General features: G+C 41.8%; 1 protein-coding gene and 1 long non-coding RNA gene across 8 annotated transcripts in view; one reads left to right on the top strand and one right to left on the bottom strand.

Moving 5' to 3' along the window:
- Positions 1 to 454: 454 nt before the first annotated feature.
- Positions 455 to 27,222, bottom strand: part of Ppn (proteoglycan-like sulfated glycoprotein papilin) — a 222,072-nt gene continuing 195,304 nt past the window's right edge. For 2 of the 7 annotated variants that reach the window (XM_076308996.1, XM_076308994.1), the window contains exons 6-39: positions 26,784 to 26,934; positions 25,593 to 25,716; positions 25,149 to 25,229; positions 24,875 to 25,047; positions 24,098 to 24,233; positions 22,997 to 23,337; positions 22,263 to 22,442; positions 21,855 to 22,028; positions 20,295 to 20,477; positions 19,874 to 20,015; positions 18,853 to 18,962; positions 17,740 to 18,106; positions 17,194 to 17,373; positions 16,098 to 16,979; positions 15,455 to 15,800; positions 15,158 to 15,282; positions 14,848 to 15,060; positions 14,176 to 14,574; positions 13,530 to 13,886; positions 13,102 to 13,278; positions 12,397 to 12,576; positions 10,619 to 10,798; positions 7,786 to 8,001; positions 7,537 to 7,707; positions 6,564 to 6,980; positions 5,651 to 5,863; positions 5,100 to 5,270; positions 4,429 to 4,671; positions 3,541 to 3,863; positions 3,102 to 3,252; positions 2,038 to 2,559; positions 1,466 to 1,639; positions 1,145 to 1,258; positions 455 to 787 (exon numbers count right to left, since the gene is read on the bottom strand). In XM_076308996.1, coding sequence (XP_076165111.1) covers positions 585 to 787; positions 1,145 to 1,258; positions 1,466 to 1,639; positions 2,038 to 2,559; positions 3,102 to 3,252; positions 3,541 to 3,863; positions 4,429 to 4,671; positions 5,100 to 5,270; positions 5,651 to 5,863; positions 6,564 to 6,980; positions 7,537 to 7,707; positions 7,786 to 8,001; positions 10,619 to 10,798; positions 12,397 to 12,576; positions 13,102 to 13,278; positions 13,530 to 13,886; positions 14,176 to 14,574; positions 14,848 to 15,060; positions 15,158 to 15,282; positions 15,455 to 15,800; positions 16,098 to 16,979; positions 17,194 to 17,373; positions 17,740 to 18,106; positions 18,853 to 18,962; positions 19,874 to 20,015; positions 20,295 to 20,477; positions 21,855 to 22,028; positions 22,263 to 22,442; positions 22,997 to 23,337; positions 24,098 to 24,233; positions 24,875 to 25,047; positions 25,149 to 25,229; positions 25,593 to 25,716; positions 26,784 to 26,934 — 8,119 coding nt within the window. In that variant the 3' untranslated portion in view covers positions 455 to 584. Of the gene's footprint in view, positions 788 to 1,144; positions 1,259 to 1,465; positions 1,640 to 2,037; positions 2,560 to 3,101; positions 3,253 to 3,540; positions 3,864 to 4,428; positions 4,672 to 5,099; positions 5,271 to 5,650; positions 5,864 to 6,563; positions 6,981 to 7,536; positions 7,708 to 7,785; positions 8,002 to 9,039; positions 9,217 to 10,618; positions 10,799 to 12,396; positions 12,577 to 13,101; positions 13,279 to 13,529; positions 13,887 to 14,175; positions 14,575 to 14,847; positions 15,061 to 15,157; positions 15,283 to 15,454; positions 15,801 to 16,097; positions 16,980 to 17,193; positions 17,374 to 17,739; positions 18,107 to 18,852; positions 18,963 to 19,873; positions 20,016 to 20,294; positions 20,478 to 21,854; positions 22,029 to 22,262; positions 22,443 to 22,996; positions 23,338 to 24,097; positions 24,234 to 24,874; positions 25,048 to 25,148; positions 25,230 to 25,592; positions 25,717 to 26,783; positions 26,935 to 27,222 lie in introns of all 7 variants that reach the window. The other 5 variants (XM_076308997.1, XM_076308995.1, XM_076308998.1 and 2 more) reach the window with 5 other exon arrangements.
- LOC143145532 (uncharacterized) lies at positions 691 to 3,235 on the top strand. Its single transcript, XR_012991713.1, has 2 exons — positions 691 to 2,628; positions 2,900 to 3,235. It is a non-coding gene; the product is annotated as an uncharacterized LOC143145532 (long non-coding RNA).

Here is a 27,222-nt window from a genome sequence, read left to right as displayed (position 1 = left end):
GGCCGACGTGACAGCGAAACGGTCACGACGTTTAATTAAAAATGAAATATTATCGAACGTGGTACCGGTCGAGGTACACGCGATCGAGAATTGGTGCCTCTCTCTCTCTCTCGTCCCACACCGAGAACGGTGATTAATCCGCCTAGTATGGCTTCGATCGACTAGGATTCAGCGTCAGATCGTATATACATGGATGACGACGTTCGAATAGAGACAGGGACGAAAGAACGGGGGGAGCTGGAACGATACTCCCCTCCCGATTCGTCGCGCGTAAACTCGTCTCGCGTACAATTGCGTCCCACGCGTCTCGCTCGCTGTTGCTTAATATATTAAGATACCTATGTATAGACGTTCTAAGGCTTTGGCAGTGAATTAACGTCGTTTATGCGGCGCAACCTCGAGATGCAGGTGTTTCCTCGATGCCCCGTACCCGCCCCCTCCCCATCCCGTCGTCGTTCCTTTCGCAAAAAAAAAAAAAAAAACAAAAAAAATAACACCCCGTATTGTAGTCGATGTTCACGGCCGATCGTGGTCGCTGCTCGTCGAGCAACAACGGAAATATCGAAGCGTCGATTTCGCGTTCTTTAGACGAACGCCTTAGGGACGTTCCTTCGCCTCCTTCTGGAATTGCTCAGGTGGGGACCTCTGGAGGGCAGTTGACCAGCCTCCGTGCACGATCGGCAACAGAATTTCGCGTAGTATTTGTGCGTGCAGTATCTCGCCTTCACGATCAGGTCGCACTTCGCGAAGAACGTGTTGTCCTGGCAGTTCGGGTGGATGAATATTCCTGGAACGGGGGGAAATTGATTTTATTCGACACCTGAGTGCGCAACGATTCACGTTAGATCGCGTGTTTTCGAGGTTATGGTTCACGAGGAACCGTAGAATGCCTTTGTGGAATGATGATCACTATTATTGAGCGCGGATACTCGATAATTGTGACAAGGTGTGAATAGTTACTTACGATGGAACCCCTGTGTTAGTTTTAATGTTACTATTTTCAGTGAATGATTTTTAATGGTTTCGATGGACAATGGTATGCTAAGGTGATGTTAGGTTATGAGACATTTCCTCGAGGTTCGATCGTAAATGAAGAACTCGACGAATAGTTAAAATACGCGGGAAGAAACGAGTGATAACTTACCAGCAACTTGTATATCCACATGGTCGACAGCTGACGAGTAGTCGTTGCTCGCTTCGCAACGATATCTCCCGGAATCGTCTCGGTTAGCGTCGCTAATCACGAGTCTGTTCACTACTGAAAGTAGAATTCGAGAATCTTATTCAAACGGTGTCACACTTTTCGATTTCTTGCAATGTGAATACAGTAAGATAGGCAGATAAGTTTCCAAGGCTGCAACTGTGACGTAGCAAATAGCCACGTACGTTGCTATACTGGGCAATTGAAATTTGATCACGATTTTAATTGAAATAATATTACAGTTTTACTTTGTATTGTTCTTACGTTGATTCAAGTACTCGTCAGAAATCTGAATTCTGTTGGTAGGATATATCAAATCATTGTCCTTGTACCAAGACACCCGGGGGCTGGGGTAGCCGTCAACATTGCAACCGATGTTGACGTCGCTTCCCTCTGGGAACTGATTCTGTCCTACCGATATGCTGACGTTGACAGGAACTGTTGAAAAATCACTTGTTCATGGAACACGTTCGCACAAGATATCAATAAGAGTAAAGAGAAAACAAAATAGAAGCAAACTTGCAATGAAAATGTAAATATCTCGAGCAAAGAACATACCTGATCACTCGTTTCTGTGAACAATCATCGTTATTCATTTTTTAATACAATATGCGTACGAAATAGCAAAGCCCAGCGATGCAAAACAAGATCGAAGCGTGTGCAATGAAAAATGCAAACGAAAAACCAGGATCCAGTTGCAATGTCGTTTCGCAGTTGGAATACTTGTTCTTTCAGACTGTAGACACTATCTTGGTGGTTTGTTCATAAACTGCAAGATTTAAACGGAGAAACTGACGTTGCAATTGGAACACCAAGAAACGTTCATGCCTCCTCACCTCTGAGCCTATTGGAACCAGGCTCCTGACTGGTGCTCCCACCTAGAGGACTTACGGTAGGGATATGAGGTTGTTTGGATGAATGAACGGGCGCGTAGGTTTGATATTGTGAGGTCTGAGCCCTGTTATGTCTGTAAGGATACTCAGATTTCTCCGCAGTGGGTTTTCTAAGAGGCTGGACCAGGTATTTTGTGTACTGCCTGTACTCGGGTCTGACATTCATAACAGGACCGATCGCTTGCAGGGTCAAGGACCAGGATGCTGCCCTGCCAATAGCGTTGAATGCTTGGCAAGTGTAGACACCAAGTGTTTGCAGTGTCACCGAGCGTATCAATAGAGTGTAATCGGAGTCTTGCTCATAAACATCCGAGGACAACGGTAACATGCGATCGCCTCGCCACCAGGTGACGAATGGCCTGGGCCAGCCCATTGCATAGCAATGAAGGGCTATGGGTGAGTTCATGGTGACCGTCAGATACGCGCTCGGCTCCCCAATAATGGTGGCAGACAGTTCATGCGGTTCTAGAGAGAATGCAAGAAAACGGCATGCACAGAGATGCACATGGAAACAGTCACCAAGTTATTAGAAAAGTATGTTGTTACAAATGAAGTGGTGAGTGGAAGTGATATGTATAGATCTCTTGAAAATAAATGGCAATAACAGACAGTGTCTATAGAAGTTATTCGATCAATTGGTTCCCTTTCAATTATTATTGCTAACACTCACAATTATAATGTATCAGTGTACCTTCTGACTGAAATTGTTTCCACTTTAGTTCCTTGAGGATCCATATGACTTCCCTACCGTATTAATTATTGCTATTGTACCGACACCACGCTTTTAGTGTTAAGTTTCTTCTAGATGCAGACATTAGTATCTAACTATTACAAGACAAAACGTTCAAGTTGGTCAACTTGTCGGTCAAGTAGTTCGATCAACTACCATAAATGCTACAGTTTTTTTTTTTATTTTCGTCAATGGTGACGTAAGAAGCATTCGACAAACAGTAACCATCACCTTTCAAGACAAGATTGAACTTTTCGTTGCCATTTGATGTACGTACCTGTTATCATCAATTGGTATTCCGCTCTTACCGGTGGTCCTAAGCCATTGTCAGCTGTACAGACGTAAGTTCCGCTATCGTATCTGTATAGATTGATAATTTGGAGTGAACCGTCCAACAATATGCGACGTCTGTTCTCCGACGGCCCGATCTGCGAAGAATCAATTGTTCAGATAATTCACCTACTCCCATTTTAGAAAATATATACTCTTTCGTCTCTCCAATGTTTCAATTTCTTTTTCCTAAGATTATTAAACGTTTCAAACCGGTGCAAGTGTTCTACTCGGTTGTGGCTTTCTTGAATCTCTAAATTCAAACGAATTTGGATAAATATCCAATATAGTGTTTCTTCAAGGACAGAGTTCGACTATTGATCACACTGAAGATGTACCTATACGTGTATACACTTGTGTCTTCGCAAGTATAAAAAAAATCTCACCAATGTCGTGTCCTTTCTCCACGTGATAGACGGTTTTGGATTCCCTGATGCCACGCACTTCAAAGTGACATAACCACCTTCCTGCGCGCTAACATGCGGCTCTTCCGGTTGCTGAATGAACGCTGGTTCCGTACCAGATGGTGGTGAGGTGATCCACGATTTAGGCGTGGTTATTACAACTTCTTCGGTGGCTGGCTCGAGACAGGAAGTGCCACATCCATTATCGCAGCACTTCATTTCACCGGAGCAATCCGCATCCGTGGCGCACTCCTCTTCGCATCTGGTACTGTTCGATACCTTTGGACAACGACCTCGTTTCGTCGCTATGAACAAAACAATATCATTGTGGAGAATTACTGAATTATTCGAAGAATATTAATATCAACGTGTAATGTCATCAAAGTGGCTTTACCATTGGATGTCTACACTGTCAATTGACTAGGTAGTCACTAGGTAGTGACTAGGTAGTGACTTACATGACTAGGTAGTGACTAAGTAGTCACTTATATGACTAAGTAGTGACTAGGTAGTTACTTTATGTTGTTTTGAGAAATAAGTTTACTATTGGATGTCTACAATGCCAATTGATCTCTCGAGTACACTTTCTTAATTATAAATTAGTGACTACCTGAGTATGGGATACTTGGAATCTTAACATTAACGTTTAGCATCATCAAAGTGACTTTGCTATTTGGTGTCTTTGTTATCAACTACTTTTTCAAGTACATTTTCTCGATTATAAAATAATGGCTACGTAGGTATGGGGGGAGTTGAACAATGTGGTGGAGGTAACTTACAAAGTGACTATAGGTAGTCACTTTATGTTGTTTTGAGAAACAATATATTATATATATCAGAAGAATATGGTTCAATAAATTCGATAATTACTTGATCTGCAGACGCCCTTGTACTCGGTGCCATCCTTGGTAGCGACTAAAGTAATTGCACATCTGGTGCCATCGGGACAAATCTGTGTTCTGCAGGGATCGACGCAACGACATCGTTCGCAATCCTGGGAGTCCACGAAGGCTTCCTTGCCGTAAGGACAATGGATGGTATTGCATTCCTCGCGTGCCTTCACGCAAGGATCCTTTGTATCCTTCTCAGAGTCAACATCGATCTCGTTGGTAGCTACGATGAAATAATTTCGCGATTGAAACATCGAATAGAATTGTTTCCACTCGAAGGGCGCAATTGAAAATAGAAAAATATTGAAGAAAAATAGAGAAAAATAATCAATAATAAATAAAAATCAAGCAATATTACACGTTTGCTGTAAAATTCCCAAGCATGGTATAATTTAGCAGTGGAAGGATACACCTAAAAAAAATATGGATAAATAGCTGGGAATTTTTTCCTCTCTTCGAGGTTACATTTGCAGGATTGACGTGGACGATTCATTGGAACAATGTAGAGAAGCGTGGGTGTTTGAATATGTAAATGTAAAACGATATAAAATTAAACGAAAATACGAAACACGACTGTACAACATCTTTGAAGCTGAAATTTTCTAATTAGCGAATTATTTTTCGAACGGCGATCACATTTCCGCGACTTACTCCCCAGGCAAGTGTGAATGCAAGATATGAAGGTCTTGAATCTGTTACGATTGCCACCACATCCGGTGTAAATGAACGCCCGACAGGTGTGATACTCCTCATCGAAGTAGAATCGTTTGATAGTGACTTCGGAAGTACACGATCCACTGTCCACCGGTTCTTTACAGATCGCTAAATCATCATTGTTGAAATTCGTTACTGAAGACTCGAAGCAACGTCATTCACTCGGGAAAATTTATTTTTCGATTTGCTCCGAAATTTTAATTCACCGGACAGAGTCTCGACTCCAAGATAATACATCTATCGTACGATGAATTTCACTAATATTTTATGAAAAAAATATGATAAATCAAATAAAATCCTTTGGATGGTAAACAATTATTGTATCGGTATTTTAACAATCAGCTGTTCAATTACTGAATTACAACTCGTTGTTGTTACTATTTGGTGTAATCTAGGAATAAATATTATTCCTTGCGTTTTCAGTTTCAGTGATTTTAAATGATACTCGAACGAGGGAAATCTCACGAATTAAATGCAAGAATACTTACATAAATTTGAAATACTGGTGTCGTTTCCAACTGCCACAGGCTCCTCGTGATATATGCAAATTGATTCGCATTCGGCCATCGTGCTGAATCTGTTCGCGTTACCCTCGCATCCACCGTATATAAACTCGCGACAGGTGCGACTAGGCGAGTGGTAGAAATACTTCCGGAAGGAACCTCTGCAAACACCAGGATCCGCAGGAATGTTGCAGGTATCTAGAAAAACGGTCACGAATACGTTACATTAAATTTCCATTAATCCCCACGGTTCAGAAACCATGCAAAAAATAACCCCAGATCTCCATAGTACACTCACCCCTGATAAAGATAAAAAAATAATTGAAAATGATCTAATAACGGGATACACCTGGACAATGAATTATCCTAAACTTTTGCTTCGATATTTCCATAAGATTTTAAAATTGTTACAAATATTATAATACAAAAGTAACAGCGAAAATTGCGAATAAATATTCAAAATTAAATTTCATCTAATAAAGCACACCCTCTCAAAATTGAGAAATATCATAACTGGTCAGCATCGATTTAAATTGCTGTTTATCTCTATAAAAAATAATTCATCACCGAAGGAACAAACTAATTGATCTAATTGATTCTAGCTTCTTAATTCTACAATATTTCAAAATATCATACCACGAGCTAAATAATGATAAATAAATCAAATAAATAGAAAATGACACCTCGATGGCACCAATCAGAACCCTGGATCGTAAATTAAAACCTAATCATTTATTTAACGAACGATTTGTCTGTCCGAGTCACTTAAATAATCGACTTTCGTTCCTCGAACGTTTCCACGTAGTGCGTTTCGACTGAAATTACAACTGATAGGACCAGCGGTTCGATGTACGTAAACGTATCCACGAACCTCGATAAAAGTCCCGCTAGAACCTACCCTGTCCCTGGAACTTTCCGCAAAGACGTTCGCACTGCTCCTCCGTTTTGAATCGGTTCGCGTTTCCTTCGCAGCCGCCATAAATGAACGCCTGACAGGTCTGATTCCTCGCGTCGTAGTAGTAGGCGGTGATGTCGTCGTTGCAACTGCCAGAATCAACGGACTCGTAACAGATTGGACTCTTCGAGACTGTCTCGACGGATGGAGGAGACGTGACTTTGACGGTCGAAGGTGTTATCGTTGGGACGATGTTCTTCCTGCAGGACCTCTCGCAGGTGTCCCTGTCCTGGAAACGGTTCTTGTTGCCCTGGCAGCCGCTGTACTCGAATTCGAGGCAGGTGTCCGAACGGTGATCGTAGTAGTACTGTCTGTCGAAGCCGTTGCAAGGACCGATCACCTTGGGCAGGGTGCACGGATCTGTGGACGACAATATTCGTTTGTTGGCAGCTTGAATATTCATTTAATTATACAATCCAACGGGTACCTTTTCAGAGATATATTTTCATCGTGAAAAATTACGACGTTGGTTCAGGTGACGTTTTTACAAATAATGTACAGTACGTGTGCGAGACGATCGCGTCTGAAGTTATATATTCCATTCGTTGAGAAGTAATCTCGTCAGGTGCGAAAAGGGTGTATATTTGCATCGTATACTGTCCGAGGAGGTAGCCCCTGAAGGAACGGGACCCGTCGTAACTCCAGATGCAATCTTCTCGCGTGAGTACTGTACATAGTTTACTCTCGATCCATTTTGTGATTATCTGTATGTGCACACTTACGAGTGCAATTTTGCGAGCGCGGTAATGACATAACGAAAAAAAATTGTTCAAATTTGTATCCATGTTGTGTAAGAAGAAATAATTTTGATTGTTAATTCATTGTGAAATTAAGAATATAATCGTCCAATTTTTTAAACGTTACACACTTAATTAATTCAAGTGGAAAAACTATTTAATAACGTGAAATCGCAAACCTTGAACATCTCCGCATCGGTAATCGCATTCGTCCTTGCTGTTGAAGTTGTTCCCATTGCTCTGACAGCCACCGTACCTGAACTGTTTGCAAACACCCTCGTTGCTGTCGTAGAACCATTTGATTTGATCGTTGGAGCACGGTCCATGTTCCTCGGTAAGGAAGCAGAAGTCTGGAGAGCCCGCGAGTATTGTACAAAGTAGTCAACAAATGACACGACTAACAAATTTTTTGTTTAACGTTGAATTACCTGGTCTGAACTCGACCTCTTTGGGCGGCGCAACTGTTGTGAGTGTCGTCTGACACCTATTAAAGCAATCCTGCTCGGTTTGGAAATTATTTTCGTTACCGCCGCAACCGCCGTAGTAGAATTGTCTACATTGTTGTTCGTAGGAATCGTAGTACCATCGTTGGGTGTAGTTGTGGCATTCTCCCAAAAGCGCGGGCAAGAGACAGACGTCTTGCTCTGTATCCAAGCGAAGAGAATGTCAAGATACGTCGTCGTTTTCGAAATTCGTGGCGATGGAAAACGAACAATTCTGCCAGTGTCGAGAAACTTTTCACGTTTACGTCCCTCTACATTAATTGCCCGATCGTCGGTTAATTTTGGAGGCAACTCGAGGTGTAATCGGATCGATTTCTTCGATCAAGAGGGCGTGCTTGTAGCTTCGCGCGAAAAGACGACAGGTGGCGCTGCGAGAGAGTCGAACGATGTGGTGGGGGTAGCGGCTCGGTGGCCTTGAGCGGCCAATACATTCGGTTCCGACCTAACTGCCAATTCCGTGCGAATCTGCTTCTGTTTCTCTTCGAAAATTGCTTCTCGACACTGGTGAAAATTCTTCGTCCCTGTGTCACGTTTTCAGACAACGAAAGCAGCGTGCAAAGTATGTGAAAATTTGTTGAAACTTTGCACGGTTCTCATACAGGAAGATATCGCTCGAAATAATGATTACGTTCGTAGGAAAGAGTCACCGGGTATAGGTGCGTTGATACGTCCACGTGCAAATGGTGCAAACAACTTCGTACAAATTTAACGAAAGAAACATTCGTATTTTAACGAACGTACTACTGAAAGCGTTAATGTATTATGAGGAGTACATGTCACGCGACTGATTATGAAATTAATTCGATAGCGAATTTCTCTTCGACATTTTCCACCAATCGTTTGTCAATGATCCTCGAAACTATCGGAAAATGATAATAAAGAGAAACTATTTTATAATTTTCTTCATTTTTTTTTCTTTTCTAAACTAATTTATATACGACGTGTTACATATATTGTATTGAATAGTACAATTTTATTTTACAGTTTGTTCGTTCCTCGCTATGTAATATACATATTCTCGTTTTTTAATTTTAGTTTAGACTTTTCAGGCAGTTCTGAAGATTACCATAAAACCATTGGTAGAAAATGTTGAATAGAAATTATAAATGGCTCGTGACGACTGCAATCAACGTCAATGATTTCAATAGAAGCTTTCACAGTGATTAGATGAAGTCTTACCGATTTTAGCCGGGCAATCAGACTCGCATGCGTCTCTAGATTCGAAATTATTTTTATTTCCACCGCAACCGGTATAATAGAATGGCATGCATCGATTCTCCGACTGGTCAAAGTACCATCGAGATTTCTTCTTCCCACATTTAGGATTACCCTCGTCTCGCGGCAGCAAGCAACTATCTGTTAATCGCAGTAATTATTATGTCATGCAACGTTAGATTTCTTCTAATATCAACTATTTACGGTTCCGTTTACTCGTGTTAATCAATGAAAAAAAAATCAGAATCGCAAATAGTTGACGTTGATACATGTAGGTGAATATTTCCTGAAAGTATAAGCGTTAATTTTTGCGAATTTCCTTCTCCAATCCGGAACTTTGTTTTAATAAAACTACAGTTTCTAGATAGTCGAATATTCGCGTCGAATTTATAACAAACTTTTCTTCTTTCTTTGTTTTTCATTCGATTAGATCTCTCTGTTTAGAATTTCTTCAGTAAGGAATTTAAAACTCGAAAACGAGATCAGCGTTAGTCAATTTTGCGCTCTGTATCGAGAAATAATTAATTGAAATACACTGTACTCGATTTTCTTAGAATTATATCATTTTTCTTTTCAAAGAGTTCGATGTTACATTCGACGCGAATATTCATTGAACAGTAACGAACGGAACCAACGAAGAAACAAAATGATTCCGAAACAAGCATCGGTTGAAATTTTTATTATTTACTCTTTGGTGAACCCAGTACCGAAGAAAAGGAAAAAAGATTTTCTTCCAAGCTGAACGAAAAATGAGAAAAACATGGATAAACGCAAAATGAATATTCAATCCAGACAAAAATCACGATACAATATCCAAATTGTTATCCAGAGAATTGAAAAATTATTTCTCTTCTTTTTCGTTTTCTCCTGTATCACATATACCGAACACTAACACTTAAAGTGCATTCACATTCGAACCGTTGCGTGTTCCTCCATTTTCCCTTAGTTGAATTCCAGTTCGCGAGCACAATAATTATTAAAATTCTCCAGAACAACGACAGAGTGTCCCCCTCGCTCTGCTCGTGCGATAGTTCGCGTTCAAGAACGAACAAAAATGATCGATCGTTTCTCTCGAACGGGAACTCGGTGTCGATGAGCGGCCACGGGGTTGAGAAACGATGAAACGGAGTCCGTAGATACGCTAACTCGAGTAGTATGGCGGAGTGGTGCGCCAGCATGATTTTTTGCAGAGCGTAGAGAAAGTGCGGGGCAAGAGGCAACGGACCTTCGTTAGTCGAAGGACAACAACGATGTTACGCGACAACTCAGCGTGGCTGATTCTCGCTATAGGCGTGCACTGTCAGCGGCAAACAACAAACGAACCAACACCAACGACAACCTTCGAGAGTCGTGTCTCGATCGTGCAACAACGATCGTCCCACCAACACCAGTGCGCGCGAGAAACGACTCCACGTAATGCGAGTCACGCTGTTATTCACGAAGCAGAGAAGCCAAATTGTTTTTTTTTCTTTTTTTTTTTCAGAAAAAGATTTTCAATCTAATTTTTCGCTTTCTTTTTTTTCTTTTTCTCTCGTTCCGATACCTTTTACGGGGCAGCGCTGCTCGCAGGCAGCACGGGTACGGAATCTATTGGCGTTGCCTATACAACCGCCGTAAATAAATTGGCTACACGTCTGACGCTCGGCGTCATAATACCAGCGCAACACCGAGCCCGGACAGGGCCCCTGATCTTTCTCCAGGGCGCACACGTCTCGCAGTTTTACTGGAAATATTTTTTATGCATTACTCGGGGTGAACTTGAGGGGCTCTGGTTCGATGACGGTGTGTTCTGTGCCAATTATGGAGGGGTGGGCGGTTGAAGGGATTGGTGTATGCCGCGTTGGGGTCGAATTTGTGAGGATGTTGAAGCAGAGGGACCCTCGACGAAGGCAGACGCTTGTACCGTGAGAATGGGTAGATTTTCAAAATTTAGTTTTAGTGTTTTGGTCGTTTTTGGAACATTTAACGAGGGAATGTACTTAGAGCAGGTTTAAGTCTATTTTTGAAACGTTAAGACTTGTATTGTGAGAACTGATAGATTGTCAAGATTTAGTTTTAGTGTTTTGGTCGGTTTTGTAACATTTAACGAGGGAATGTTCTGACACTAGGTTGAAGTCAATTTTTGAAAAGTTAAGACTTGTACTGTGAGAACTGATAGATTGTCAAGATTTATTTTTAGTGTTTTGGTCGTTTTTAGAACATTTAACGAGGGAATGTTCTTAGAGCAGGTTGAAGTCAATTTTTGAAAAGTTAAGACTTGTACTGTGAGAACTGATATATTGTTAAGATTTATTTTGAGTGTTTTGGTCGTTTTTGTAACATTTAACGAGGGAATATTCTTAGAGCAGGTTGAAGTCAATTTTTGAAAAGTTAAGACTTGTACTGTGAGAACTGATATATTGTTAAGATTTATTTTGAGTGTTTTGGTCGTTTTTGGAACATTTAACGAGGGAATGTTCTTAGAGCAGATTGAACTCTATTTTTGAAAGTTTTGTGTATACTGTCTTTAAATTTGAAAAATAGTTTCGTTGTAATTGTAGGACTATTCCACTAAAGGGGTGTTTCACCCTCTTGAACCATTTATTAACAAAGAATACTTGTGTAATATTTCTGAAATCTCTACAAATTTCGCTCTTAATATTCTGTAAATAATCGTCTCGTTTAACTAGCAACGTTAAAGAAAATTACAACGTTATCTGTGATTTTTTTACAATCATTTGAATCTGGTCTTGCATTCCCAAGGGCCCCCGTGCTTCAATGTCCAATATAAATGTATACCCTTGTCTATTAACCACTTTCCAGCCGATTTTTTTTTTTCGTAGTCGATCGTTTTATAAATATTCAGTGGCAACGATAAAAATACCGTTAAAATTGTCCGCTCTAAAATTTATACTTCCATTTTTCACATTCAATTACTTTAGTCGCTAACCATGATTATCGATTACCCGACGACCACGTTGCCCGAGTTAACTCGGGCGCGGCTGTCAAGTGGTTAAAGCAGTTCCCACGATCCACCGATTCGATATCCTCGATACTTTCCGAGTAAATAATGCTAAACCCTCCACAGACACCACGCTTTGCATTGTGTGTAATTACGCGAGTGATTAGTTACACGTTTCTACTCCTTCGCAAAAAATCCACTCGAAAAATCAGAGAAACTTGCCGCGTGGTGTGAAACGGTTTCTCTTCGATTCGTTCTAAAAATCAAAAATCTGAAATCTCACTCGAACGTACGGGATAAAAAGACTTCAGGCAAGAAAAACAAAACGAACATGATGCGTGCTGTCCTGAAATCGAAGGGAACTTTCGTGGGGGACGTACCTCGTCTGCCTCCTGGTTGCAGACATTGTTGATGACAGGCGATCTCGGTGGCGAAGTTGTTGTCGTTCGCTTTGCATCCGCCATACCTGAACTGTTCGCAGGCTTGCAACTCGGCATTGAAGTACCACCTGGTGAAGTTACCTTCGCAGGGACCCGGTTCCTTCGTTTGTTCGCAGGGATCTTGGGTGAATTGTTTAATTAATACCAGTTCAGTTCCCGTTGAGGATAAACTTAGATTAGTGTTTCATATAGTAAAGTTTCCATAGATGGCAGCAGTTTGGGACTACTAACTATTAATTATTGGAACTGATAATTATTAATTATTGCAACTAATTATTAATTATAGTGACTAATAATTATTAGTTATCGAGACTACGAATTAGTAACGTACTCGACCGACATATAAATGAAATTAAAAAAACTCTACAACACATGGATGCAGATGCATTCTTTCTCTTTGGTAACAGTATGTAATAATTATTTATCGAGTGTAGTAATAAACTCAATTGTTTCAAGTGATTATTTGTCACCTTATTTCAAATCAAATATGCCTCAATCTTTCTAACGATTGCCATCTATAGAGTACTCACGTGATCATCAACTATGAATATTTTACTGTACAATTAAGAGAATTAAGAGAAATGGAAATTCCACTTGCAATTTTTTCAACAATCGATAGAGAATATTTAAGAAACTCTGATTTACCCAGATCGTCGGGGGTAACGCAAAGCTCTTCGCATTCTTCCTTGGTCTTGAACTTGTTCGCATTTCCAAGACAACCACCATGAACGAATTGACCACATTGCTTTCTGCCAGTGTCATAATACCACGTAGGGAAGTATCCAACGCAGGGTCCGGATATCTTTGGTAGATAACAGGCGTCTGTAAAATCGCAAAATATTAGCTTGGAAGTTCACGAAAAATTTCCCAAGAAACAATCAAAGAACGAAGCTTTAAATTACACTGTCTTTCTCTTACTGAATTTGGTCCATCGACAATGTAACGCTACTTATTATCAAATTGATTTCTACGTTTCGAGAATTTACAATTTAGAGTGCAAACGAAACACTCAACGACGGAAAGTGAAAGTTTTCTCCTCGAGTTTTAATTAAATAGATTCACGGTTTGCTTACCTCTTCCTTTCGGTTGAACGCAGACCTCTTTGCATTCTTCCTGGGTCTTGAATCGATTACCATTGCCCTCACAGCCTCCGTACCAGAACCGTGAGCAACCACCGTACTCCGTATCGTAGTACCACTTGACGGTGAAGTCTCTGCAGGGACCTCTGTCCCTGTCCAAGCCGCAGGCCATTCCTGGTGTAGACGGAACCGTGAGACAACCCTCGAAGTTCTCACCCTGGGCTTCCTCGACGCCATCGGTGCAGCATCCGAATTTCGAGGCGTCGCAAGTACACCCAGCGAAGTTCGGTCCCTTGGCTGGTGTTCTACCATCGGAGCAGCACTTGAATTCCGTGTTTTCGCATCCACAGCCTAGAAAGAAACACACCAACTCGGTGTAACATTCTTCTATCGACTTATCAGAAGTGGACAGAGCAGTCCCACTTGAAACAGACTTGATCATCGTGTTTGAACGTTAGGTACAGGTTTAGTTGAGTAGGTAAAGATGAAGTTTGAAGAAGATGCGTTTACTATCATTTTTCGTTAGTCTTCGTAGACTGTGTCCTTTCGTAAGTAACACTGTTGCGGATGTGAGTCTAAACTGACGCAGAACTCTAAAAGTGTGATACTTTTTTTATTTAAAACGTCGATGCGAATGTACCTTGACCGTGAGGTCCCTTAGCAACGGTGACACCGTCGGAGCAGCATCCAAACTGATAAGTGTAACACGGGCAACCCTCGTAGTTGGATCCAGTGGCGGGCGTGAAGTGATTAGGGCAGCAGCCGTGCGGCGTGTACTCGCAACCGCATCCCTCCTTGCTCGGACCACGTGCCGCAGTTGTATTGTCCGGACAACAGCCGAATCTTGTGTACTGACAGCCGCAGCCGTAGAAGTTCGGTCCGCGAGCGGGCAACACGTTGTCCGGACAACACTTGTACGTTGTCGTTAAACAGCAACCCTCTTTGTTATGGCCGTGTGCAGGTGTGACACCGTCTTCGCAGCAACCGTAAGTGCTGTTCTCGCAGGGCATGTGGCAGCCGTAGTTGCTCGGTCCCAGAGCTGCGAAATCGATATTTAATAACCAATTGACAATTACACATCAACATCGATCAATCGCTGAATCACGTTTCGTAACCATGGATTCGCGATTCGAACGAATTTCGTCCGCGGACCGATGCGACTGGAGCGCCAAACCGACACGACTGGGACGTTTTTCTTGTTTTTTTTTCTTTTTCCAAAAATTGCGACAATCTATCGTTTCTCACTTTGTAAACGATCTTTGGGAGTCTAGAGGTCGGGTGTAACGATGTATTATTATTAGTCCTCACAAACCTGGTGAAGTGCCATCAGGGCAGCACCCGAAGTACGATATGGTACAGTTTTCAGCATTGATAACGCCGCAGTTCTCAAAGTTCGGTCCAGTTGCGGTGGAAGTGCCATCAGGGCAACATCCATAGGTCGTGTTCGCGCAGTCTTCCTGTAGAGGGGTCGTTGTCTCGTATTCTTCCGTGATGGGAGTGACAGAAGTAACCTCCTCCTCGCAACCTGCCATTATTGTATTAGATTAAAGATCTCCACTGACGTAAACAAGCTTTAGCTTCGATGTCACCGAACTTAAACGGAAAACGATCTCTCTAAGTACCTTCTCCGTCTAGACCGGTGGCTATCTTAATTCCATCTGGACAGCAACCGAATTCGGTAACGTTGCAGCAGCCCAGATTGTCCTTTCCGCTAGCTGCAGTTTCGTCGTCTGGGCAACAACCGAATCTGAACAATTTCAAACGATTGAATTACTGAATTTCAATTTAAACTCACAAATATTTCTTTCATCGAATGACTCGTCCACCTTCAATCGAAGTGTCCAGGCTATCGGTACATTTCAATATTTGAAAAACGACTACTGTCTATGTATAAGTTAGCTTCCAGATATTGAACTCACTCTGTCTCGTTGCAGGGTTTCGTGCATCCCTCCATATCGTTGCCCTCGGCAGTGGTGATTCCATCGGGGCAGCAACCGAACAGCGTTTCGTCGCAGTCCGATTCAGGACATCCTTGATTGTCTGCACCAGTGGCTGGTGACACGCCGTCGGGACAACAGCCGTACTTGGTCTCTTTGCAGGTATGGGGAGTCGGGCAACCCTGACCGAAGGGACCCTCTGCAGCGGTGATACCATCGTAACAGCAACCGTAGGGCTTGGTCTTGCAAGATTTCTTCTTGGGAATCTTACACACGCGGAGTGCACGCGTCGTTCCTTCTGGGCTGAGCGTCGTCCAAAATTCGGACACTTGAATGGAAGTGGAACATTTATACGTATCATTAGTGTCAGAGGATACTGGAAATTTCTTGGTACTCGATCTTAACCGACGTTGCTTCGAATTTAAAAAAAAAAGGCGGAACTATGATTGAAAAATGCCTCGTGGCAAAATTTGTCCCTTGAGGAATCGTCTTTTGGGTAAGTTGAGAACCGAAAAATCGGTGAATACCTTGAGAGATTTTCTCTGGATTTGAAAAATCGAATACCATGTTAAGAGCAATGTCTGAACATAAATTAGGAAGTATAATAATCAATGCAGGGACTCACGGTGCGTTTTCTCGGTCATGTAAGTATCCTCTTCTATTGTTGATGGTGTCAGTCCAGAAACAGTTGTCTCTGTAACCTCAGTCACAGTGGTTCCACCAGATTCTGTGGTTGCACCCGATTCAGTGACTTCGGTTGTTGCTCCAGACTCTGTCGTGGCTCCAGACTCTGTCGTGGCTCCAGACTCTGTTGTGGCTCCAGGCTCTGTCGTAGCTCCGGACTCTGTCGTTGCTCCAGGTTCTGTCGTTGCCCCAGGCTCTGTCGTTGCTCCAGGTTCTGTCGTGGCTCCAGGCTCTGTCGTGGCTCCAGACTCTGTTGTGGCACCAGGCTCTGTCGTGGCTCCAGGCTCTGTTGTTGCTCCAGACTCTGTCGTCGCTCCAGGTTCTGTCGTGGCTCCAGGCTCTGTCGTGGCACCAGACTCTGTCGTGGCTCCAGGCTCTGTCGTGGCTCCGGATTCTGTCGTGGCTCCAGGTTCTGTCGTGGCTCCAGGCTCTGTCGTGGCACCAGGTTCTGTCGTGGCTCCAGGCTCTGTCGTGGCACCAGGTTCTGTCGTGGCTCCAGGTTCTGTCGTCGCCCCAGGCTCTGTTGTGGCTCCGGACTCTGTCGTGGCTCCGGGCTCTGTCGTTGCTCCAGGTTCTGTCGTTGCTCCAGGTTCTGTCGTTGCTCCAGGCTCTGTAGTGGCTCCAGACTCTGTCGTGGCTCCAGATTCGGTGGTTTCAGTGACCTCTGTTGCCCCAGACTCTGTCGTCGCTCCAGGTTCGGTGGACTCTTCAGTGACAGAGACATCGGTCGACATCGTTGGCTCCGTAGCTCCTGATTCGGTTGTACCTTCAGTAGCACCAGACTCTGTGGTCTGTCCCGATTCTGTAGGTTCCCCTGTGTCTCCTGTTGCGTTCACCGAATTGGATTTAAATATTTAATTAAAAGTTCGTGTGAAACAATAATAAACACAAGGTTTGAATTTAATTAACACGTGTTTACTCGGATAAAATCAAGTGTTACATATATTCGAATTAAACTCTGTTCCACTGGATTAGCACTTATTAAAATTTTTCAAAAAACGTGTACTATACAAATTATTATTTTAATTGACACTTACCCGTTGACGTGCTTTCTTCCGTAGGTTTTACAGATTCGCCTGTTTCTGTTACCTCGGTTTCTTTCGTTTCTGCAGTCTCTGTAGTCTCACCCGAAGCTAGGGTGGCCTCGGTCTCGGAAGTAGTGAATTCCGAAGTCTCGCTAGTTACGTCAGTTACTCCAGATTCAGTCATTTCCGTTTCTGGAGTTAACATAGAATGTTTTTTTCGTGTGATAAATCATTGAACACTTTTCAGTGAAAGAAGAAGGACCGAATATACGGGAAATAATTATTTGCAATCTGTACCACTTTAAAGTAACTCTTCTAGTACTAATAAAACCCGGATTCACGATCAGTAGTTATTTTCATCGATGATCATGTTATATAAAATGTATACATAAAAGTCCTCTACCTATACTTTGCATATTGATAATTGGCAGTCCAAATTTTTGAACGCGAGCTGCTATAAACAACTTGCAATTTATATTGTTTCTTTACAAATGAATACGATTAAACAAGTGTTATTTTTTATAAATGTTTCTCCAATTTCAAACTCTGTCAACTTACCACCCGATACTGTGCTCTCTTCTGTCATCGATTCAGCGGTCGATTGTTCGGTGGCTCCTGACTCCGTGACCTCAGTGACTTCGGTGACTCCAGACACTGTCGTGAAATCTTCACTCTCGTCCGTCATTTCTTCCGTTCCACTGCCCTCGATTGTGGACTCGACTTCCGGTGTATAAGTGTCCGTGAGGAAATCGGTGAAATCGGAGCCGCTTCCTTCGCCACTTCCGGTATCTCCGGGCGATATGTCTCCCCTAGTGAAACTGCTATCGCTGAACATCATGTCCGCCATATCGTTTTGCACTCCAGAGTCGGGCGAGTTCAAAGGGGTTGCTTCGGTCAGTTCGAGCGTTTTACTCGATTCTTCCTCCTGGACAAAAAAAAAACAAATCGTATAAACGGAGGATGTACAGATTAAAAAAATTTATGAAAATTCTATACAGTCTTCGCGTCCTTTAATTACACTTCAAGTGTATTTCATTTTTGTTTCAAATTTAAATTCAATTTATCGAATCGGAGGTATTTTAAATTTTGTTAATTCGTTTGTAAAAGTATACACAAGTCATTGATTGGTAGTGATATTGCGGCGCAGTATCGAAATATTTTACACGCAAATATTGTTTCGAATACGAAAGACAGAAATCGCTACTCGCCCCGTTTTCAAGCGACCTGGCGATCCATGAAGTTTGTCACTTGAAAGCGGGACTTACTGAATTTCTAATTATAATTCCGTAAGATGGAAACCCAGTATTAATTCGATCTTTTATCGTAGGATATTAAAAACTGTGCTCAAAAGGAGGACAATTTGTAGTATTTCATAATGAAAATTTCGTATCGAGCATAATCGAGTAACGTCGAAGTTGGATTACTTCCGGGAGTTTTAATACGGTTCTAAGTGACGAAATCTTCTTTGTCAGAAATTGACTGGTCGCTCGACATTATTTTCGCGCAACCGAATGAATATGCATGTTTGCTGAAACCAGATATGAAACTTTTGGTAATAGGAAGACCTGATTCCATTTACATGAGAATAGCGCGAAATGTAACGCCGACGCGAGGAGCTACGAGACAGGACTATTCCAGATATTTGATTATCTACGACCCAGTTTCACTTACGACGATTGTGAGGTTGGATGACACGCTTACGAAGTCCTCGTCTTCGTATACTTCGCATTCATCGTTGTCCTCGGCCAGATCCACGATCTCCTTGAGATGGATCACTTCGTCTGTAAATAAAATTTCATATATCTATCCCGTGGAACGTTCGTGGATTCGTTCCTGAAAGACGAATGCAAACCGACTATCTTGTGAAATTGAAATCCGAGTTACACGAATATGTATTCCGCTTCGAAGACGATCTTGGAATACACTTTTCTTTACAAAATAACAGATTCGACAGCAATTTTTAATATCGCCACTCGATTCAATTTAATTTTTTCACCTAACGAGATCCTTCTCCGCACACGACCCTATATTCCCAAAGTAATCAATTCGTTGACCCTTTGAGACTCGTCGAGGTGACACATTAACCCACTGAATAATTCTCGCAAGTGTACTTCAAATTTGCGCCACTCTAACCCAGAAAGAATTACCAGCTGGATCTAGACTACCCTCTGAAACATTACCCACGAAGAAAGTGTGTTAATTTTAAGAACGTAGAAGCCAAACAAATCCAAATTACCCGTTGTAAGTCTTCGAGATTCTATGTATGTAATGAACGAGGAAAGTCCAAACTCCCCTTGAAACGAGCCTTATCATTACCCTCGTACATCAGACAGAAATGTCTTAAAGTTGACCCTACTGCGTGCCCATAATATACACTCTCTCCACAATCAGAGCTACCCTAATAGATGTAACTAGGTGCAATAATATTTCCTCAGACCCGTCGCTGCATCGCGAAGCTAGAAACACGAGTTACAATCCAGAACTCAGCTTTCGACCCAAAGACATCCAATGTGAGAACATTCAAAATTTAGACACCATTTTGAAACGAGTCACGTGTTTACGCAGCTACTGTCGAATCGATCGTTTGATTCCAAAGACTCGTCGATGCCCCGAAACTCGATGATCGACGACGAAAATTAATTTCCACGCTAGGTCTCAAGATGTCCGGTGTCGGATCGATCTGGGTCGTTACCTTCGTCGCACGGCTGCTTGTTGCAATCCTCGGACGAGAACATGATCATGCTGGGGTCGCAGTTGGCCGTAGGTACCCTAGCGTTGTCCTTCATGCAAATCATCTTGCGGTTCATGGTGCCACCGCCGCACGGTTTCGAACACTGGAACACGGTTACGGTGATTAATGGAAGAAATTTGAGGCGGACGGTTCTTGCACCGTGGCTGCAGCAGAGACATCGAAGATATTGGATTTCTTCACCGACCGAGAGAACACGCCGCGGTGTATCTTCGCGCGGATGCAAATAATCTCTGGTGATAGGAGCGTGGACTGTTTAGGGAAATTGATGACCGAGCACGGAATATTTTTTACACCACTTTCTTCTCTTTGTGACGCGAGGGGATGAACCTGGACAGTGTTTGACTCGCGTCGGATACGTTACCTTGCTCCATGGTCCGGTGAACCATTCACCTTTGCACTCCTCAGCTGCGGTGCAGCTCTTCGTGTCGTTGAATCTCTTGCTCGCGACGCATTTTTCTTCCGGTTGCCACTTCACCGCTTCGTCGTCGAATGAGCCGCAGAACACCCTACGTGTTTGCACACCGGATCCACATTTGGCTGAGCACTAGGGATCAGAAGTGGGATTGTGATTTATAAGAGAGGTACGTGTTTGTTTTTCTTTTGTAATTGCGATAATTTTCATTTAAGACGATATTTGAGGTAAACTGTGTCGAGTGAATATTTCCATTTGGATTATTCGGAACTGGTGCACGATTGTTTAACGATGCACTAGGGATCAGAAGTGGGATTGTGATTTATAAGAGAGGTACGTGTTTGTTTTTCTTTTGTAATTGCGATAATTTTCATTTAAGATGATATTTGAGGTAAACTGTGTCGAGTGAATATTTCCATTTGAATTATTCGGAACTGGTGCGCCATTGTTTAACCATGAATAATTCTGGTCATTAATTACGAAGACGAAACGTTTAACGCAGGTGTTATTTCAAAAGTTATGTTTATTGATAAATTACTAGGATAATCGAGAATTGATAAATTTCTGTAACTAGTGCACGAGTTATTTTCCTTTTCTTTTGGTTTTCCTAGTGCGAGTATAGAGTGTAGCGTGTCAACGTGTGTGATTTCTACAAATGAAACGTCTCTCCTGTTGCAAACTTCCGTGAGAATAAAACATGGCTAATATGTAACACATGTAAAACATGTAAAACAGTCGTCGCGTGTGAAATTGTCGCTAAACGAAAAAAGAGAGCGGTGGGGTTCACTCGGTTTCATGTACGGGAGTAAAAAGTGTTTCATATATCCGGGTACATGACACGTTTCGCGTATCCTTGTAAAAATTGTTTCGTAAGTCTATATAGAAATTGCCAAATATTCTATTCTATATTCTACGTTTCCGTGTGAAGACATTTCATGTATCCGGGTTAGTATTATATCTACTTAAAACGTCAAGAATACCTCAAACCCTGAAGTTGAACCCCGGACCACACAAATGGTCGCACTGTCGAGAAACATCGTTCGAACATTCATCGAGGCACAATCTTAAATCTGACAACTCGAATCGCGACATTCCCTCGTTAAATCACTAATCCCCTTTCCCTCCGATTACCGAGGGAAGGTAGCGATTCTTTCCCGGGAATAATTAAATCTTCAAAGAAAGTCTTCGATCTTTCTCATAAATTGACCGATACAATGATTTCTATCACGGTTGAATTTTTTTATTTCTAAATACATTGTAATTAAAAGTATAATATTTTCCTCGACAATTTTTCTACACCTATAACAATCAACTCGTTATTGTTAGAGTTGCTAACAAGTCGATGTACAATTAATCCGCAATAACGGAACCGAAACGAATCTTTTGGTAAATTATCGCACAAATGGAAGATTGCAGAATTATTTCGCGATATTTACGCGACCAGTGGCGTAGGACCACGCGAGATTTTTTCTACGAAATATTATTAAGAATTCTCTACAAGTCACTTACGGCACTCCATTGGGAACCGAACCACAGGAACTCGCATTCGTTCGTGTTCTCGCATTCCCTCGTCAACTCGGGCTTCTTCTTTAAATCGCATTTCTCGTCGGGATAAGCGGTGCCGTTTTGGGTCGCGCAGTGAGCAGTTCTCGTCTCCTGAGTCAGTCCGCAATTATCGTCGCACTGGCAACAAACACGGAGCCGAACGATAATTGTGAGAAACACGGCGACACGAAAAGGGGGTCACTTTTCATTTGGACGGATCGCAATAAGCGAGACACGTCCCCTTGATATTACTTTGGGAAAATATTTCCAGCGAGGGAGCATAGGTGTCTCGATGCTACCACCGTGGCCGGAGATATTTTAGAGAGACGAATGGGCATTTGGGCGCCATTGCATGACAAATTGCAAACTTACACCACTCCAATCCGACGTGACCCAGTCGAGGCCGGCGCATGGTCTCAGCTCGCAAGGCTTCTCACGCTCTGGTACATCACCCTCGCAAGCTTCGTCCTCCAATATTTGTATCTTGCCGTCCACTTTCTTGTAACAGGTTACTTTCCTCGTCAGCTTCCCCGGACCGCACAAATGGTCGCACTGTCGACAAACACCGTTCGAACATTTATCGAGGCACGATCTTGAATCTGACAACTCGAATCGCGACGTTCCCTCGTTAAAGCACCGATCTGCTATTCCTCCGATTAACGAGGGAAGGTAGCGATTCTTTCCCGCGAATATTCAAATCTTGAAAGAAAGTCTTCGATCTTTCTCATAAATTGACCGATACAATGATTTCTACCACGGTTGAATTTTTTATTTTTAAATACATTAAATACATTGTAATTAAAAGTGTGATATTTTCCTCGACTATTTTTTCACACATACAACAATCAACTATTTCTGCGTTATTGTTAGAGTTGGTAACAGGTCGATGTACTAGAATTTTAAAAACTTGATTTTTTTACCAAATAAAAAATACTCAGGTTACTCTCGCATTTACCATAACGATGAGGTTAACGAGTGAAAGTGGCTTACTTTTTCTCGAATGATAATTTATCGACATTCTGCGGAAAAGAATGTATCTTCTATTGGCAGTTACGCGAGATGAGAAACTATTAGCGTAAGAAAAGGACAATTGAATCGAGTTGTACCGGTTTCCAAGGTCCTGTGTGGAACTGTGGGCACTGAACGTCTTCGTTACACGCCTGGCTAGTTGCTCCTTTAGCCCCCACCTTCAGACACTGACTATCGTCCACCACCGAGGCTATTCCACCAGAGATGACCTGCTCGCATTTGATCTGTCTGCTCTGTTCACCTCCCTCTCCGCATTGCTTGCTACACGGGCCCCATTCACCCTCCACCCACACAGGTGGACACGGGTCCGTATTACATCCTTCTGTGTCAGCTGGTTCCATCAGCGGATCGCAGAGACTCTCATCCACTGGCTGAGAGTCCCTCCTTCTTACACAGGCAACTTGTCTCGATTGATAACCTACGAAGAAACGAAAGCTTGCACTGTCAATTATTTCTGATCTCTGAATCTCCCACGCTTTACGAGGAATCAAATCTACGATACTTTAAGATGGGAAGTATTAGATCGTTCACGAAAGATCTTTCTAAAATCGTAGAACCCGTAGTATAGTATTTTAATTAGGAAAAAAATATTGTAATTGAATCGTTTAAATATATATATTTGAACGAAAAATCCGTAGAACTCAGTCAACGATCTAATACGTACACGTAACGTATTTCATAAACTTCAATGACATGAAAGCGACGCGACTGGAAGATTCGTGCACTCTTTTACCGCGAAACCAAGATGGACGTCCAATGTTCGCAATGTACAATAAAAGAACGATTTCGTACCATTTGTACGATAATATGAAAACGGTGAAAATCGTCCGAAAATTATAATAAAATAAAAGAGAATTTTTCTTATCGGAATAGTTCGAGTGATGAAGGTGAGTAATTTATTTCTGAAATCGGACCAATTGCAACGCTGACAACTGTATTACGATATCGACGATTTGGTTAGTTATGTTTGCAGAATGATCTGTTCTACGTGAACAGGACGTAAAGTACGTAAATTAATAAATATCCACGAAGCTGAACCGTAGCATCCGGCCGCTCGAAAATTGTCCTATCAAATTTAGAACCGATGGTTCGCTACGGAGCAACGTAGCCTGGCTATCCGATTATTGATCACATTTGCCGTGTATTTAGGTAAACGGGATTAATTTTGGAAACGCTACCTCCGCCGCAAGTCGTGCTGCAGCTTGAAAATTTGTCGGTTATCCATGTGTAGCTGTCCGCGTCGGTTTGCTGCGAGAATTTCTTCGGCATACTGTACTCGTAGTGCACTCCAACGTTGTGGTCTTGATAGAGCAGCTACGTGAAACAAAAAGTGAATTTCATCGTTGTCTCGTCGTACCTTAAAGACATCCTCGAGAAACGCTAAGTTCTGGCTTATTATAAACTCTAAACGTGTTTACAGTAGTTGGAATCATTTTGAAATTGTTTCGCAATAGTCAAGAATCTATCGATACTCCAATCAGGTAATATAATAACAAGATTGGATTATTGAACGTAGAAATACACGTGATATGAAAAGGAAGGTAAATCTGTCTAGAAAATATTTATATAATATAATTATTTACGCGACACGATATTGTATCATTTATAAAAATTGTGCTCGACAACGTTACGATAAATACCGAGTCAGAATTTTTATAACTCCATCGAAATAATTCGATACTCGTATTAATTGAATTTAAAGATTTGGTAATATTTTTATTTGAAATAATTCTTACGATAGCTTCGCTGGCCTCCGGTGAATATACAATGTTACAATAATGGTTCGGGGTACCAGAGGTAGAAAATCGATAACGTAGAAAAATATTCCCGAATCGTTATCTCGAGAGTTCGCGCTTGATTCTTATGGAATGAATAGGGTTCGATTATTCAATTATTTCCTTTTTCGTTCGATCTAACGCAACGATTTGTTGGTTAAGAGCGACGTGGGCACTTACCACCACGTAAATTGCTTCATGCGTTGGCCCCAAGGCGGTAATGGTATCGGGTGCCGAGAAACCCTGCGGATCTCTCGAATAATGGAATATGGTTCCAGCGAATTTCAGGCTTCGTGGAAAGTCTATCCTCCAGTTCCCGTTCAGGTAATAGTGGCCAGACGTGTTTCTAACGGCTACAGGAATGAAACGGATTGAGAAGCCGCTGTGTTAGTTTCTGATTCGGTAACAACAACGCGAATAACTTCGTGCTTTCGCTATGTTCGACTTCACTGACCTAAGTAATTGTTCGATGGTTGAATCTCCTTCACTTCTATGTTCGTTGCTCCTCTAGGTATTAGCAATATGTCGATATACCCTGTGGAAGGTTCGTTTACGAAATTTAAGAGGATAAATTGTTAACGAGATGTTCAATTTGTATATTTTTCATTATATCGACGCGAGAATGTCACCGTTGAATTGGTTAGGTTCTCCCGAGGAAAACGACTCCAAACACGACCCACTTCCGATGATTTTTATTTTTCAAATTTTTCGAACGATTTTCGAAAAATGAACATTGACGTGGGATTGAAAGTAATCCAAATTGCATCGTGTTTGGGCTCATTTTTATCGGGAGAATCTGGCCAATTTATTGGCAATACCGTCTTGGCCTTGTGACCAAGTCTATTGAAACTTTTTTCGTATTTATTGCTCGTTTGTTACCGGAAAATTGACAACGTACCGACTTGGAGATCATCGTTGTCGAACAAACCGGAAACGGTGGTGCAATCGGAAGAGTCGCCGCCGCACTCTCTGCAAGCGTCTTCCTGCACGTTGCTTCCTAGCATCATGTCGCAACCGACGTGCTGGCAATCAAAGAGAATTACCGCTGGTTCGTCGATCGATATCGCAATTTATTTTATATCGTCGTAAGACGCGTTCCTTTATTGCGCGCTTTCGCGGTGTTTATAAAAGGACGGGGATTACTCATCGAACGGTTTCTATATTCGAATACCAACGATTCGAGTATTCGGTGAATATAATTCGAATATTCGACCACTCGAATACCATTTGAGTACTTGCAGCACTCGATATGCAAAGAGTAATGTTCAAACGCTCAAGTAATAGTATTCGAATACTCAAGTACTCAAGTACCGATATTCAAATACTTAAGTAACGATATTCGAGCACTCAAATAATAGTATTCGAATATACAAACGTTCGTATAATAATATTTAAATACCCAAATAACAATATTCGACTACTCAGGCACTCAATAATATTCGAGCACTCAAATACTCAAATGCTCAAATATTCAAATACATAAGTAATAGTATTCGGACATTCAAATACTCATATAGTCAAATATTCAAATATTCAAATACTCATATGGTCAAATATTCAAATACTCATATAGTCAAATATTCAAATATTCAAATACACAAGTAATAATATTCGAGCACTCAAATACTCAAACAGTCAAATATTCAAATACTCAAATACATGAGTAATAATATTCGAACACTCAAGTACTCAAATAGTCAAATATTCAAATATTCAAATACTCAAATACTCAAATACATAAGTAATAATATTGGAGCACTCAAATACTCAAATACTGAAATGGTCAAATATTCAAATACTCAAATACTCAAATGGTCAAATATTCAAATACTCAAATACTCAAATAGTTAAATATTCAAATACTCAAATACATAAGTAATAATATTCGAGCACTCGAGTAATGATATTCGAAATATGTCGGTACCACTCGAACACCCAAGTATTCGAGATTAATTCGTATCGTTCGCGTGCTTACAGTACATTCGAATAGTTCCAAATTGGGTTCATGATTATCGGTCTAGTAAAAACGCACGGACAACTGTCACTAAAGACAGTTAAGCCGCGATCGAATCGTAGATCGTTAACTCACCATACATTTCCCTTCGACGCAAACGTCGTTTTTCTCGGACTCGCACGGTGTGCCGTCGATCACCGACAGCTTGTGTCTATAGAAGAAACGTTCGCCCCGTGGCATGCAATTCAATTCGCACTTGCTCGGGCCGCCGGTGTAAGGGATCCAACTGCGAGGGAGTAAACGATTTAGCGCGATTAGTTTTGCCGCGTGACTCTGAACGACTCGACGGTTCGATGATCGTCATCGTCGATGAATCGTTCTCGTCCATCGTCACCGGGGGGGAAATTTCTGACCTATCGATTTTATTCCTTCACCGATTTGTGCATTGAAAATTAGAAATTTTTTCGGAGAGAAATTCATCGCAATGAATCGAGTAATTAATTACGCGAATACAATATGACGTAATGTAATAAAATAAAACAAAAATCCATGGTAACGAAACCGAAATACAAAG

Source organism: Ptiloglossa arizonensis, chromosome 4, assembly GCF_051014685.1.
Source record: "Ptiloglossa arizonensis isolate GNS036 chromosome 4, iyPtiAriz1_principal, whole genome shotgun sequence".
Lineage (NCBI taxonomy): Eukaryota > Metazoa > Arthropoda > Insecta > Hymenoptera > Colletidae > Ptiloglossa > Ptiloglossa arizonensis.
Note: the sequence above shows the minus strand (reverse complement) of the source record. Positions and strands in the feature narration are given on the sequence as shown.